This window comes from Wyeomyia smithii, chromosome 2 (genome assembly GCF_029784165.1).
Source record: "Wyeomyia smithii strain HCP4-BCI-WySm-NY-G18 chromosome 2, ASM2978416v1, whole genome shotgun sequence".
NCBI lineage: Eukaryota > Metazoa > Arthropoda > Insecta > Diptera > Culicidae > Wyeomyia > Wyeomyia smithii.
The window spans coordinates 72,797,547-72,814,523 of record NC_073695.1 but is presented as its reverse complement, the minus strand read 5'-3'; the positions used below and the strand labels follow the sequence as shown (position 1 = coordinate 72,814,523).

The 16,977-nt window shown below is 42.1% G+C and overlaps 1 protein-coding gene across 5 annotated transcripts in view; it reads right to left on the bottom strand.

The window, feature by feature from the left end:
- LOC129721104 (axotactin) overlaps positions 1 to 16,977 on the bottom strand; it is a 154,003-nt gene that overhangs the window by 11,066 nt on the left and 125,960 nt on the right. For all 5 annotated transcript variants that reach the window (XM_055673252.1, XM_055673251.1, XM_055673250.1 and 2 more), the window contains 7 exons: positions 3,891 to 4,290; positions 3,582 to 3,829; positions 2,795 to 3,226; positions 1,743 to 1,946; positions 883 to 1,494; positions 486 to 670; positions 53 to 346 (listed from right to left, as the gene is read on the bottom strand). In XM_055673252.1, the coding sequence (XP_055529227.1) occupies positions 53 to 346; positions 486 to 670; positions 883 to 1,494; positions 1,743 to 1,946; positions 2,795 to 3,226; positions 3,582 to 3,829; positions 3,891 to 4,290 (2,375 nt within the window). The remainder of the gene's footprint in view (positions 1 to 52; positions 347 to 485; positions 671 to 882; positions 1,495 to 1,742; positions 1,947 to 2,794; positions 3,227 to 3,581; positions 3,830 to 3,890; positions 4,291 to 16,977) is intronic.

Here is a 16,977-nt window from a genome sequence, read left to right as displayed (position 1 = left end):
GCAACAATGAGAAAGCCCAATCCCAAAGACAAAGCTGCAGTATAATACTCACCGCTTTATAGTTGAACCCTTTCGGGGTGGTGGCACCAACCGACTCCAGTTGCATTTTGGTTGCCTGTTCTTTCGACAGGATAATGCCCTCGTCCGTTTCCCGCTCTAACCGTTTCTTGTACTTCCGATCCGAACGGTACACTTCGATCAGACAGCACACGACAATGACTACGAATACGGTGGTCAGTGTAATGAATATAACCTGCGTTTTATCCTCTTCCTTTGATGGTCCTACGCTGGGCGCCAGGTACGGAACGCGGGCCGGAGCGTCCACTACCCAGTTTTTGTCGATGCTCTGTAACGTGTGTGAGTGTGTATTTTGGATAAATAAATGGAATTAAATGAGCCCACCGGTGGCCCGGAGAGCAGAAGTGACTGCAAACAAGATTAACTGTAACTAATGGACTGTCGTTCCAGTCCATATAGCCCCTTACCGAGGTCATGTTGAGCATCGGCTCGTTGAACGGTGTCAGCTTTGGGATCACGTCGAACTGTTTGCACTGTGCCGACCGGACGCCCTGGGAATTGATAACGTGGATCATTTCCGCTTCACTCTTGGTAAACAGCATATACTCCTCCAGCGGTTTCATTGTATCGTTGTTGACCTGGATGAAAATATCTGCCGATGAAAGGCGACGCGGGAACGCCGTAGGAAGAAAATTTGATTACTTTTATTATCATTCTTCTAGTGTGGCAGGGCAAAATTTCCAAAGCCCGTTCAGACCTACAGCTAACATAATTAAATCTCCCATATCGAAAAATATAGTTTCTACATAATTTTGCAGCATTATTAGATTTATGCACTGTCATGCTAAATTGGGCTTAACTTACTCGACAAACATCCGTCGTAGCTTTTGTACACTGCGAAGCGAGGATCTGTGGTATTGACACCACCCACTTGGACGTGATTTGTGCCCGGATCCTGCACTTGCACCAGCGGTTTGCTTTGAACTTGTTTGATAGGAATTTCCAGCCGATCCACCAGCAGTGCGGCCCGGTCCCCGTTTCTGCTGTAGAATATTGAATGACGGGCGTCATCCATGAAGTTTCCCTCGATGCGGGCCTCGTACGTGCCGACCTCCCGATCCTCCTCGATGTGAAGATGGTTGTCCGGGGTGATGGCAACCATTAGATAGTAGCTCCGGTCGTTCCTGGACTGCAGCAGCAGCATCACCCGGTTCACCCGTCGCATATCGTTGCTGGAGAATGCCAGCTGCAGTCGAACTTGTTCAACTTTTTCCGCCAGAACAAACTTACGCTGAAGAGTCGCCTCACCGCTGAAGCTTGCTCCCTTTTCGTCCGAGCAAAACTCACCCAGGAAGCTGGTGTGCTCGCAGTTGCAAGTGCTTTCTTGCTTGACAAAGTTCTCCGTACAGATGCCACCGTTTTTGCACGGCTCAGCATCGCACTTCATCTGGCAATCGTTCAGTACGCCCTCGGTGACTGGTGCAGTGAAATGATCGGTAGAAAGGCAGTGAGGAAGCAGAGAACAACGAAACACAATGTTAGTTCTGGGACGCTATAGCAACGGAAATGCCGCAAAATTCTCAGCGTGCCATCCAACATATAATTAATTGACGGTCCCACCGGAAGTCAGTTGCCGAGTGGGTCTCATTTCATGTCACCAAACCCGTTCGAGCGTGAAAGGATACGGGACGGTTTGGGAGGACTGGTGCAGTGGTTAGACTTACCGTGTGCATTATTCTGCAGTGCCATCTCTTTCAGTGAAATCAAATTATCGCCAATTTTCAGTCCCCGGATGCAACCGATGTAGCCTTGCAGTTCCTCCGCCGTGTCCGGGTTTGGCTTGAGCAGGTTAGCCGGATCGAAGCCACCGATGTTGAACTGGAAGTATTCGGTGGGTGGAGCGGGTGGCCGGTGCGGCGAGAGGACCTCTGGGGAGAAATGAATCGGTGTGTGAGTGGAAATCGGGTTTTGTAAGGGGCGGGAGGAAAATTTCATTATCACTTTGCCACTTGATTTATACGTGAGTGAACTGAATGGTTGAACGAATTTGAAGCGTCTTCTAAGTATCAAGGCAATTAGCTATTTTACTACTGGTGGAATCTAATGGGCGCGCATGGTGGATTGTTTAGTTTTCCTATAAGTCAATGATTTCTGAGTGATTCAAATTGTTACTGTTAAATTTAGGTTCAGGCATTTCAGAGTTATGGAGTAACACACACGAAAACAAACATGCAAACAAATCTAGACTTTCATATGAGAGAATCTATAGATAGTTTAGCGTTAGCACTCTCATTTTGTTTCAATTCTGACTGACGAATTCAAGATAATCGCCCAATCTTGAATTTTCAAATTTTGTATAAACTTCTCGGTCTTCCAATTTTTGAATGGAGAAACCTTTTATGAACCTCTATGTTTTGATTCTAACCTCTTAATATTTCCTTTCTCTCTGCAGTCTTATTATCTGGTTTTCGAATATTATTATTACTAGTTGATTACCGATTCCTAAAAATATAGTCAAAATTTCTTTGGAATGAAGCCCCAGCAGCCTGAAAGTTTCTTTTCCAATTGGCTAGCAAAGTTTTGTACAATACAACAAATGACATAGTTCAATAGCTTATTTCAGGGTTCCCAAAATTTCCTCGCACCAAAGGGAAATCCTACAAGTGGCTATGAGTTATCCCCAGAAAAAAGGTCAGCAGACAGACTTTCATTCAAGCACACGAACGATGCTCGCAAGTTGTGCGAATGACAACAATTTGACCTCAGCAGTGCTTACCCATTTCCGGATTGGTCCACGGCTTGTTGGAGTACTCGTCCAGCAGCAAATGTCCCCGCTCAACGGTGATGTTTTTCTCGTTCACAAACAGGGTGGTGTTGGTTTCGGTCCGAATCACCGCCACCTGAATGCTTTTGCCGTTGTTCAGCGATGCGTGTTCCAGCGTTAGATTGACGATATCGTTGCCATAATTGTACAAGTATACCACCTGGCTGTCGTCCGTCAGGTACAGATGGATGAAATTGTTGTTGTGATCGTTCGCGTACAGGACGAACGAATGCTTGTCGTAGGTGCGGAGATTTATTAACAGCGAGGAATTTAATATGCTGCGAAGTTTCTCGCGCTCGTCCTGCTGCTCCTCGGCGTTGCTGATGTAGTTACGCTTCAGGTACGATTCACGGCTGATAAATGTCAGTGCATCCTCGTTAATATCTGCAGAAAGTGGCAAACGTTTGTGCAGTGCCATCGCACGCTGTTAGTATTGGCGATTGATAGCGTAATTTATAGGGACAGACAAAGACAGACAGGAGAAGATAGATGGTAATCATTATGGAAGCAGCTTCCATCGATTGCCAGGATGAAGAACGTGTTCGCTCCAGTTGAAAATTGAACAATGGGAGAAACTGTTCTATTTGATTTCAATCAGAGCGTAATTATTGAAGGAATGTAGACTATGTTACTACTTCGTTTTTCAATTTCCAGTATAAGGACTCTAAATGAAAGCAATCAAGAAGATCATTTCATTGGCTTTCGATGGTCTCCATTCAAATTCGAACGTGGTACTCACTTGTTTCACAGTGTTGCCCCAGATGGGCCCAACGGTTCTTGCAAACGCACTCAAACGTACTCCAGAGCTCTCGGCAGTAAGCTCCACTTTTGCACGGGTTGGGAACACATGAGGGTTTGCAGTCTTTGATGATTTCGGATAAGTGCACCGACATGAAGCTGTAAATATCCAAAATTTCCCCATTTACTACCAGACCTCGGAAGCATCCGATGAGACCCTGTTTGACGGTGTACTTTTTGGAAATTTCTCTGAAAATTTTAGCTGAAATTATGTACAATCCACTGGAAAATAACACAAAAAACATCTTACGTGGGAGCACCACCTATAAACATGCTGCCTTCGAACGGTCCGAATTCTTCCTCCGGCTGCAAATCGACCATCCGAGTGTCGGTGTTAATCATAAATCGCACGTGATGCTCGTTGTAATCGATCCAAATCTTGTGCCATTCGCCTCCGTTCAGCTTCCGGTTCGTGTTGATGACTAGTGTTTTGGGCGTTCCCGTGTTGAGGGTGAAATTGAACGTTAGCTGGTAGTCTCCGGTCAGGGCTACCATGAACGACGGATAGTTGGACCGGATCGGTGGTTGAAACAGGAGGATCGCCTTTTCGCCGGTTGTGCGGAAGGAAAACGCGATGTCCCCTTTGCGCCAGCCCGGCACCTCGATGTACGACTGCGACGTGGTGAATGTTACCACGTACTTTTGAGTGTCTGTGAAAAGTGGTAAATGGTGATTTATGTGAGCAAACTAAATCATATTTTCAAAATTATTTAGTGGATCGTAATTATTTCAATTTTCTATGTAGCTTACAGAATGCCATTTCATTTCAATAATCCAAGAACCTTAAAATCTAATTTTAAAATTAAACCGGAGCAAATTCCAAAGATTTTTATCGATTTAAAATAATTTATCAGTATAACAATATTTCTTACCTTTGCCAACAATTTTAGTAATATGATTAACACAAAGTAAATAAAAATAGATATTTACTCACACATTTTTTCCTCTGATGACTGTTTGTTCATCAGAAAGGTAGAATACACATTCTTTTGAGCAAATATTTTTTTGCTTCATTTTTTACAAAGTCATATAAAAAATTTTACAACAAAGTTTTAAAAACCTATTGTGTTTATATAATGTTTACAGGTATATTTTTGTTTTGGCGATTCCTATTTACTCCGGTAAGCAATTAGTTGAATACAATCTCACATTCTGTTGGCTTCACACGTCCTTATTCTATCTCACATTTGTTGCCATATCTAACATTTGTACGAAAACATCGATCCAAACAAAGCGGATAATTCTATTCACTTTTCATAAGCCAAATGAAACAGCTCTCGTACGTTAAAAATGATTCTTACGCAACAAGGAAGGTGAATTTTTAATACCTTAATCTGATTCGTCTGGAAACAATAATAGTAAAAATGTTTTTACGCGTTTTTTTAGATTTTGTGATAGTAAAAATTGTACTGTAATTGTACAAAGTTATTGTACTATTGAAAAATGTAGAACCTTGTTGAACGTATGTTTCGACCAGTCAGAGCTGAAGCAAAGCCGTCTTCCCCAGCACAGCAGACGCTAAAATATACAAACGATTTGACTTTATAAACGATTTGTTGTTGTTTTTGTCGTTGTTTGTTTAATTTGCTCTAGTTTAAAGACACGCCTGCCGAAAGTTTAACTATCAGTAGCCGCGTATAAAAGCCAGCATGCAGAAATTAAGTCTTATGACAACTTATTAAACTGTAGTTCACCGGCTAACGGCCGGTCTTACAGAAAACTGGCTCGACTGGCTTGGCCACTGCTAATAGCTGTGAGTGTACCAGTAGCATGTGTGTATAATCGTTTCTTCCTATTTGCTTTCTTGCAGTGTGTGTGTACAGGGGAGAATAACAAGGGAACTAGAATTATCCTGTGTCATAGGTAAATGACAATCCAAAAACAACCCTCTTCAAGATTACCAATTAAATAATAAAAAAAGAGAGTTGAAAGAGAATTATCGCTGAAGATTACCGCTCCACACCATCAAATTGATTAACCCCAATCGAGTGTATTCCCAAATCTATTGCAAAAAATACATTGACATTGACAGGCTGTCGTAATACTATTTTGAGTTTTTTAAAGAAGATACGAAATGTTGTGTGAAATGTTATCAACAGGTAAAAATATTTAAAATATTTTTGTATTTCATAATTATTAATGTAAGATTTCTCATTCAAAATTTGTAGAACACACGGATTACAGAATTTACGCGGTTTTTTTTAACGCGGATTCCGGAATTTACGCGGTTTTTTTACGCGGATTCTGGAATTTACGCGGATTTCGGTTTCCCTTCACTCGGAATGCAGAATTAACGCTGGTTTTATTACGCGGATTCCGGAATTTTCGCGGTTTTTTTTACGCGGGTTCCGAAATTTACGCGTTTTTTTTTACGCGGATTCCGGAATTAACGCGTTTTTTTTACGCGGCCCGTATCCCCGCGTAAAAAGCGACTTTTTTTTTCTTCATCTATAATTTATTTGACACGGCACAAATACAATTTAATGTTTAACGGCGCCAATTATATCTGGTAGCTTACTTTCTAAAGTATCTTAATAACTAAAAGCAAATTTTTTATCCTCGCTGCCGACTACGAGCTGAAACTAAATCTAACTTAAAGCTAGAATGTTTTGCATTAAAAGCACTGATTTGTTGTTTGATGGTTTTCCATCGCCATAGGTAAGCAGCATATTGAATATGTTCCGCTGCTGGGCCAAGATATTACGGACTGGCATATTGGGTTGTCTCCCTCGGGACCTGAGAGTATCGTGCGGGTCTAGTTGCTGTTTCCAGATCCGGGGTCTTAACGTGTTCTTGTCGTTTGGTTGGATGTAGGCGGAAGGGAATAGGATTAAACTGGGGCGTGGATGGATTTCAGGAAAACGTATATAAGGGACATGTAGGATAGGTCACGGCTCGCCAAGACAGCACGAACAGGAACAGCCGGCTGCCTACTTTCGGCCTGCAGGGAAGCTATTAATTTAGACCTGGCGTCACGGTGTACAGGGCATGACCAAACCACATGCTCTATGTCGTGATAACCCTCACCACAGGCACAGATACCACTTTCCCCGAGCCCAACACGACGGAGATGCGCGTCAAATCTATAGTGATTGGACATAAGCCGGGACATCACGCAAATGAAATCCCGACCTACATCCAACCCCTTGAACCACGGGTTCGTCGATACCTTGGGGGTTATGGAATGTAACCACCTTCCCAGTTCCCCTCTGGTCCAAGCATTTTGCCAACTGATGATCGTATTCTGACGTACAAATGAAAAAAATTCATTAAAGGCAATTGGTCTTTCATAAAATCCACCGTTTGTTGCGCCCACCTTAGCCAAAGAGTCCGCTTTCTCATTGCCCGGTATCGAGCAGTGAGAAGGGACCCACGCTAAGGTAATCTGAAACGATTTTTCGGATAGAGCACTCAGATGTTCCCGTATTTTCCCCAGGAAATACGGAGAGTGCTTAACATCTTTCATCGATCGGAGAGCCTCAATGGAACTGAGACTGTCCGTAAAGATGAAATAATGGTCCGTGGGCATTTTTTCGATAATCCCTAGGGTGTACTGAATTGCAGCCAATTCTGGACGTAAACAGAAGCAGGATTATCAAGCTTATGGGAGACGGTTAAATTGTTATTGAAAATACCGAAGCCAGTGGACCCATCAAGAAGTGATCCGTCAGTGTAGAACATATTGTCGCAGTTGATGTTTCGATATTTATTGGAAAAAATTTTGGGGATCTGCTGCACGCGTAAATGATCCGGGATTCCACGAGTTTCTTCTATCATGGATGTATCGAAAAACACAGTAGAATCAGAAGTATTTGATAAGTCGACACGATTTGGAATATTCGAAGAAGGGTTGATATTTTGGGACATGTGATGGAAATACAATGTCATAAAACGGGTTTGAGAATTCAGTTCGATTAACCTTTCAAAATTTTCAATCACGGGACGGTTCAAGACCTCACATTTGATAAGAATACGAGAAGACAGGCTCCAAAAGCGGTTTTTCAATGGTAGTACTCCAGCTAAGACCTCCAAACTCATCGTATGGGTCGATTGCATGCAACCTAAGGCGATACGCAAACAACGATATTGTATTCGCTCCAGTTTGATCAGATGTGTGTTTGCTGCGGAGCGGAAGCAGAAACACCCGTATTCAATAACAGACAATATCGTTGTTTGGTAAAGCCTTATAAGGTCTCCTGGGTGGGCTCCCCATCATTGTCCGGTTATTGTACGAAGAAAATTCACTCTTTGTTGACATTTTTTCATCAGATACCTCACGTGACAACCCCAGGTGCCTTTAGAGTCGAACCAGACACCAAGATACTTGTGTACCAAAACCTGAGAAATCGTTTTACCCAATATTTGTGGCTGGAGCTGAGCTGGTTCATGCTTCCTAGAAAAAACTACTATCTCAGTCTTCTCCGGAGAGAATTCGATACCTAGCTGTAAAGCCCAAGCAGACAAATTGTCCAAGGTATCTTGCAATGGTCCTTGCAAATCGGCAGCTTTGGCTCCTGTAACAGAGATTACACTGTCGTCTGCAAGTTGTCTTATCGTGCATGAATTTGCCAGACATTCGTCGATGTCATTTACATTAAAGTTGTAAAGAAGGGGGCTTAAACATGAGCCCTGGGGAAGACCCATGTAGCTAATGCGAAAAGTTGCCAAATCGCCGTGCTTAAAATGCATGTGCTTTTCGGACAACAAATTGTGCAAAAAATTGTTTAAAATTGGAGAAAATCCTTGTCGGTGAAGTTTGCCCGAAAGAATGTCAATAGAAACGGAATCAAAAGCCCCCTTAATGTCCAAGAACGCAGACGCCATTTGTTCTTTGCGAGCATACGCCAGCTGAATATCTGTTGAAAGCAGCGCAAGACAATCATTCGTCCCTTTGGCACGGCGGAAGCCAAATTGAGTATCCGATAGTAGGCCATTTGATTCGACCCAATGGTCTAAACGACGGAGTATCATTTTTTCCATCAATTTCCGGATACAGGATAGCATTGCAATCGGCCTATAAGAGTTGTGATCAGAAGGTGGTTTCCCTGGTTTTTGGATGGCGATCACCTTCACTTGCCTCCAATCCTGCGGTACAATGTTTTGCTCCAGGAACTTATTGAACAAGTTCAACAAGTGCCTCTTGGCATTGCCGGGTAGATTCTTCAACAAGTTGAATTTGATTCTATCTAACCCAGGCTCGTTATTGTTACAGGACAGGAGGGCAACTGAAAATTCTGCCATCGTAAAAGGTGATTCTATCGCGTCGTGGCCCGGAGACGCATCACGAACAATATTTTGCTCAGGAACAGAGTCCGGACATACCGGCAAAGTCAAATATCCACCTACTTGAAGACTCCCCGCTTTCGTTGACCGTTACGCGATTCCGCATTCTTCGGGCTGTGTTCCAAAGAGTGCTCATCGATGTCTCCCTCGACGTCTCGTTCACGAACCGACGCCAATATCCGCGTTTCTTTGCTTTAGCCAAGCTTTTAAGCTTGGTATCAAGCTCCGAATATCGTAAATAGTCGCCAGGTATACCTCCCTTCTGGTAGGCCAAAAACGCGTCGGATCTTTGCGTGTAGACATCGGAGCACTCTCGGTCTCACCACGGAGTGGGAGGCCGTTCTTTAGTCGTTACGCCGGGATATTTCTTCGTTTGGGCTTGCAACGCGACGTCGAGAATCAAGCCCGCGGGGAGGTTGTATTCTTCAAGTGGTGGATGATGTTGAATCGAATCGACCGCTTTTGAAATCATTTCCTCGTATAACTTCCAATCGACATTCCGTGTGAGGTCATACGGAATGTCAACTGGTCGCATGCGAGTTGACCCGTTATTAATTGAAATAAGAATAGGCAAATGGTCGCTACCGTGAGGATCGAGGATTACCTTCCATGTGCAATCCAACCGTAGCGACGTCGAACATAAGGATAGATCCAAAGCGCTTCGGCGCGCTGGAGGTTTCGGGATACGTGTCATTTCGCCGTTGTTTAAAATAGTCATGTCGAAGTCATCGCAAAGGTTATAGATTAAAGAGGAGCGGTTATCATTGTAAGGGGAACCCCAAGCCACGCCATGAGAGTTGAAGTCTCCCAAAATCAAACGTGGCGAGGGAAGAAGTTCTATTGAATCAAAGAGCAGCCGTTGCCCAACCTGTGCTCTGGGAGAAATATATATTGAGGCAATACAAAGCTCTTTACCTTGTATTGTCATTTGACATGCGACAACTTCGATGCCTGGAATCGAGGGGAGGTTAATACGATAGAAAGAATAGCACTTTTTAATCCCTAAAAGTACTCCTCCATATGGGGTGTCTCGATCAAGGCGAATAATATTAAAATCATGGAAGTTGAGATCAATATTTGAAGTAAGCCAAGTTTCACAAAGGGAAAATGCATCGCATTTGTTTTTATTTATCAAAACTTTAAACGAATCAATTTTTGGTAAAATACTTCTACAATTCCACTGTAAGACAGAGATAGAATCCTTCATATACGCAGTTGAATTAGGCATCGAAGGATACAATCGCTGCAAGGAGGGGCCATTGGGCAGTCAACTGCTTCAAAAATGATCTAACTGTTGGGAGAAATGCTGTAAGAAAAATTTTAATTGGATCGGGTACATTGAAAGTTTCAAAAATCCAGTCCACAATGTCAGAAAATTTCACTAATCCAGAGTTTGTTTCATCAACTGGGAGTGCAAAAGGAACAACTGGGGTTTTAGATGTTCCTGGCAGTGCTGGGAACTCCTTCTGGGACTTTAAATTTGCAACCCAGGAGGAGTTTGCTTCGGTTTTTCCGCAGCACTGTTTGGTTTGCTTGTAACTTTCATTTCACTTTGAGAAATCTTAGGACCTTTTCTGGGAAGTTTAGGAGAGGAAATGTTTTTCCTCTTTCTAGACTCTTCAGGATTGGCGTAAGATGTTCCCGCTGGTGAATCGTCAGAATCGGTTTCATCAGAGGACAACATATCATAAGGGTTTGATGTAATGGGAGAAGTGGTAACAGTCTTCTTCAGCATCTCAGCGTAAGAACGCTTCGAACGCGCTTTGAGAGACCTCTTTATTTTATCCCTGCGCTGCATGTACACCGCACATGTCGAGAGCTCATGCTGACTCTCCCCACAGTGAATGCATTTTCAGCATTTTTACTGCAGGAATCATCCGCATGATTCTTCCCACACTTGCCACAACGTGCCTTATTGCAGCAGTAGGCGGCGGTGTGGCCTAACTGCTTACAATTCAGGCAGTTCATGACGCGACGCACATATAATCGCACAGGGAGACGAGCCCGGTGGATCGAGACGTGGCTTGGTAGCGCTGACCCGGCGAACGTAACTCGAAACGAGTCTGACGGGGTGTATACTGTTTCGCCACCGATGATCGATGCTGACCGCAATTGCTTGCAGTCGAGCACCTTTACATCGGGACAGGTTTTGTTTTTAAAGCACCCTTTGGCACTTGCCAGTATACACTCGACGGACAGACTCGAATCGGTTATGACACCGTTGATCTCCACGTCTCGTGCGGGTATGTAAACGCGATACTCGCGTGTGAAGAGCTCAGAGCAAGCTATATCGTTGGCCTCTTTCAGGTTACTGACCACGACACGGAGCTTGTTAGGCCGGACCTTAGAAATTTCGGTCACGCCCTTGTACTCCTTCGTCAGGTCTTTAGAAATCTGCAAGAGGTTCAACTGTTTCGATTTCGGTCCCGCCTTTGGCCGAAAATAGACAGCATAGCTGCCCTGGGCTCCGTCTGGGTAAAGCCTGGGACGAGGGGGGACTGAAGAATGAACAGGGGAGGGGGTAACAGAAGGGTCAGGGTCAGAGGGGTTCGGGGATGGTGGCGCGGGAGGCGAGGGATCTACATCCATCCCGCTAAGTCTAGCGCACTAGCGCCGACAAGAGCACGAACCTTTTTACTTCTCCCTTCCAGTAAGGTTGGTTGTCCGATCGTTCGAAGTTGCAGCCGTTACAGCCAGCAGCACCAATACAGCAGCACCAAACAGCCACCAGCAGCGAGCCAGGTGTGAGATCACTCCACACAGCGATACAACTCACTGTCAACTGATGGCTTCTTCTTTTTCCTCTTTTGTGTCTCGTCCACTGCTGTAGCACAATTCAGCCAGCAGCCAAATCGGCTTACGCACCAGCTGGTAGTCACGATGCGAAACAGTTGCACAAAGTCGCGACCTTGAACCCGGATTTATTTCACTCGACCAGGCAAACAATGCCAACACTTGTTCACACGTCTTTTGTTTTATATTCTATCGGAGCGATCACCGATCACACGTCCGATACTGATGCGTGTTCGGCACAGAATGTGAAAAAGCGACTTTAGTGTATTCCATTATCTGCAATAATATCTTTGACGCCATTTCTGCCGATGGCATTTACTGTTTTCAGTTTCGATTTTTTCAACGAAAAATCCATGAGTTGTGAAGGGAACGTTCATTAAAACTTCGCTTAAATTTTTGATATTACACGGTGACAAAAAAGTCCGGTCACACTTTTTTTAAGGTCGCATGTAGCCTACACGTTGCATCTGTCTGGTGCCATCTATATGTCAAATGAAAGGGTTAACTTTGCTGCCCAAAGTGGCAGAGTTTCGTTTCTGTGCAGTTTGTTTACATTGAGTTGTGAGCCATGGCAGAGTTAAGAGCAGCTGTTATCGCTGAATATGTGAAAGGCTACAAACCCGGACACATATTCAAACACCTAAAACCGCTCGGAATCAACCGGAAATTCGTGTACCGGACCATAAATCGGTACCTAGAGACCGGAGGCACCGAGGACAAGGCACGATCTGGACGACCAAGGTCTGTGAGAACTCCAAGGCTGAAAAAGATTATACGAGACCGGATTCGCCGGAATCCCGCCCAATCTGCACGGAAGCTGGCCAGGAACCTTAAAATGAACCGAGAATCAATCCGCCTGCTTCTACGCAAGGATTTAAAACTTACACCGTATAAAAAACAGGTGGTTCATGGGGTTACCAAAGCTACAAAGGACAAGAGGTACCAACGGTCGCGGGAGTTGCTCGGTTGGCGCGCAGATGACGAGATTATTTTTTCGAACGAGAAGCTGTTCGTTTTGGAGCAAACAGTCAATCGTCGAAATGATCGAGTTTGGAGTGTGAGCCTCCAGCAAGCTCCTGCGGACAAGCTGAACGTTTCCCGGTTCCAAAATGAGACGTCAGTGATGGTTTGGGCAGCCATTCGCAAGAGAGGTAAACTGCCTCTTATTTTTATCGATAAAGGGGTTAAAATCAACGCAGCGTACTACCTGGACATGGTTTTGAATAAAAATGTTCTGCCACAAGCTGAACTATTGTTTAAAGACGATTACTACTGCTTCCAGCAAGATGGCGCCCCATCCCACACCTCAAAGGTTGTTCAGGCGTGGTGTGAGGAAAAGTTGACCGATTTCATTTCGAAGAATGAATGGCCTCCGTCGTCTCCGGATCTTAATCCACTGGATTATTTCGTGTGGGGATCAGTGCTGATAAAAGTCATTTTCCCCAGCAAAATTCTTCGAAAATTACAGCCAATCATTTTCAATTTTCACTTCCAATGATCGCAGCACTCTTTCAGATACACTAGATTTTCGTCCTAGTAACGAGCTGTTATACTCAGATGAAATAGATCGCGTGCATCGTTCACGGTTACGGAATAAAATTTGACGACCAATCCAACCGAATGATCTTCACTTCAAAGCGAAGAAAAAAACAAACAGTCCACTCAACCAAAATGAACCTTACCGAAACACTTTTTCACTGACACTGACCGATGCCTTGACAATCTTCGTTAACTGATAAACTGATTTTGTTGTCTTGCTTCCATCGCATGAAATATAATGAGGTGTTTTGGCAGTTCACTTCCATGCAAAAAGCGGGAAGGGAGAACTCTGAAAGGATTGTAAAAAAATAACGTTTATGGATGCTTTTTTTCACTTTCACTCAAGAGTGCCAACAAATATCAACCCTGGTGTGGATACATGATGTCGAAGCTGAACGACTATAAAATAACAAATTTGGAGCAATTCAAGCGAGTTATCACGAAAATCTGGGACGAGATGCCGATGGAGCACGTGCGCGCCACTTGCGACGACTTTCCGAGACGTCTGAAGGTGGTTCGATCAGAGAAAGGTGGTGTAATTCCGAGATATCGTCTGTGAAGTATCTTTATGAGTTACTGAATAAAGCTATGAAAGCCAGATTCAGATTTTCTTCTTACATAGCATACCAATAGCATTACATTAGCATACCAATTAAAAACGGGTTTTCTGGGAACCCCGCGTGAATTTAAAATCTGAGGGAAACAACATGAACGCATGAACTCCGTGGTAAAAATCTCGCGTAAATTACCATATGAAATTCGCGAGAAAACAACCGCGCAAAAATAAACCGCGTGGTTCGCAGAATACGAGTAGAAGAGTCATTGCATTAAAAATCCCAATTTGATTATTTCTTTAATTATCATTTCAATTTGGCTGAAACTTTGTACTGTCACTTTGTGCTGTTAGTATTTTTTTTTTTTTTGAATTGCGATTAATTTGTGAAAAGGGTTTTTGTAAAAAATACTGATGATCACAAATATTCTAAGAGCCAGAATGGTTTGTTTGATCGGCGTGACGTCTTCAGCAAAGTTGTAGATTTCAATTTCGCTTTTTCGAAAAAATATACGCCATGAAAAATTATTTTTTCAACAGAAATGTATTATTTGAAAACTATATTCGTTTATACAGAAACTACAAAAAATACTTATTGTCTGTTCATGAAACACCCATCAATTTCAGCGAGAAACAGAAAATTTAGGAATCGAGAAAAAAGTTAGAGTTCTCCAAAACAAAGAAAAAAATCTTTGATCCAGAACGGTTTGTTTGATTGGTATAATGTCTTTGGCAAATTTACAGACACTGGTTATGCTCTTCTAGAAAAAATATACACTTATAAAAAAAAACACTCACAAATATTATTTGTTATTTATAATAATTGAATATTAAGAAAAAATGCTTCTTTTACAAAATTACACTATATTAACTAAATCTTGAGATTGAACTGAACTTCGAGAATTATTTTTTCTATATTGCAAGGTCGAAATTATCATCGACAACTTCGCCGAAGAGACTAGGGCTCAAGAAAAACTCCTGAAGTTAGATTTCCCGTCAACACAATGAACTTATATGTAAATCAAATTGACTAAACTGAGTACCTGTTAATGAAAAAAATATTTTTTAAAGCCAATCGGTTTGTTTGATCGGTATACTGTCGTCGGAATAGTTGTTGATTATAGCTTTGTCCGTAAAGAAAAAAAGTTTACACTGTAACAAAATCGTTTTTTGATAAATTTCAATTTTTTTTATTTTTCATTTCTCCAAGTTTGATCAGCTATCAAATTTAGTTGCAAATAGTATTGTGTAGTTTTCATAGGAAAAAAATATTTTTAAACAAATAAGTTTTTTGAGATATTTAATTTATAATATTGATTTGAAGTGGTTGATGAGTTTTTTTTTTATCTTGGTACGCTTGTGACATGTGACAACGATATGAGCCGTGAAGTTAAACGACAGTGCAGCTGCAAACAGGGCCTTCTACAGACTACGTAACCAGCTAAGTTCCCGTAGTTTGCAAACTCACACTAAACTAGCGCTGTATAGGACGCTGATACTTCCGGTTGTCCTTTACCGGACATGAAGCATGGACGCTGAAGGAAGCTGATCGACGAGTGCTCGGAGTTTTTGAGCGTAAAGTTCTGCGGTCGATACATGGCGGTAAATTTGAAGATGGACGTAACGTGTGACGGGGGTGTCTGAAACGTCATTTTAGAAGCGCAAATGAAAGGTCTAGTTGCTCCATAGGTTGCTATTGAATTTCATTGTAATCGGATTTTTAGTTTAAAGGTTATGTATCAAAATGTAAAAATCACGAAACATCAATATCTCAGAAACCACACAACCGATTTCAATAAAACTGGTTTCAAATGATTGGGCTGTCCCCAGAACCCTTAACTTTTGAATTTCGTTATGTAGAACATATGGTTCTAGAGTTATGAAAAGAAAAGTTATCCTGGGGTTGTTTTAACTCACTCATTTTTCTCAGTGATGGCTGAACCGATTTTCACAAAATTAGTGTCAAATGAAAGGTCTAGTTGCCCCATAGGTTGCTATTGAATTTCATTGCAATCGGATTGTAACTGTGTCCGTTGTTCATAAAAACGTTAAATCACATAATGAAAGTAAACATATTGACTTTCTCCTAACGATCACTTTTAATTAGTAAAAGGTAGAAAAATGATTGAAATGGCCGAATGTCATATACTACTCAACTCAGTTAGACGAATCGAGCATTTTCTGCATATATGCATGTATAGGTGTATATGTTTGTGTGTGGGTGTGTACGTGTGTATGTGCACTCACTTTTCTCAGAGATAGTCTGACCGATTCTTTCTATCTTGGTGTCAAATGAAGGGTCTATTTGCCGCTTAGGTTGCTATTAAATTTCATTCTAATCAAACTTTTAGTTTTGGCGCTGCGTCAGAATGTGAAAAACGCTCTTATATGTCAGAAGCTATGAACATAGTTGAATTCAAATAAATGGGCTTTCAAACCTTTAAACAACGAATTTCATAATGTTTAAACATGTGGTTTGAAAGTTATAGAAAGAAACGAAACCCGCAGAATGTTTAAAACTATAGCTACGATCAAAATATGAGGCCTCAACATCATTTAAATTTAATATTGTACTATTTCAATGTTTGCGGCCTTGCTCGGGATTGAAGTTGAAATTAAAAGTCATTGCTATCATTTCACTTTTTGCCTTTCTCCTAGAAAGGTATAGCAAAAACTGCAAAAACTAAAGGTATAAAAGTGTTCAAAAGGGCCGAATGTCGTATACCACTCGACTCAGTTCGACGAGCTGAGCATTTTCTGTATGTGTGTGTGTAACGCTCTCCCAATCTCACTCGATTTTCTCAGAGATGGCTCGATTCAGAGATGGATCGATTTCAATGAAATCAATTGCGAATGAAAGGTCTAGTTGCCCCATAAGACCCTATTGAATTTTATTGTAATCTGATTTCTAGTTTAGAGGTTATGTATCAATATGTAAAAATCACGAAACATCAATATCTCAAAAATTACGCATCCGATTTGGACAATATTGATATCAGATGAACGGGCTAGTTAAGGGTTAACTGATGAATTATGATTGAACACGTGGTTTCAAAGTTTGGCTACTCTATACGTTCCCTCTCTCAAACTTACAAATAACAAACTTCATAAAAATTTGATATACTGTTCAAAAGTTTTGTGAAGAAAAGAAATTCAAAGATTATTCAAC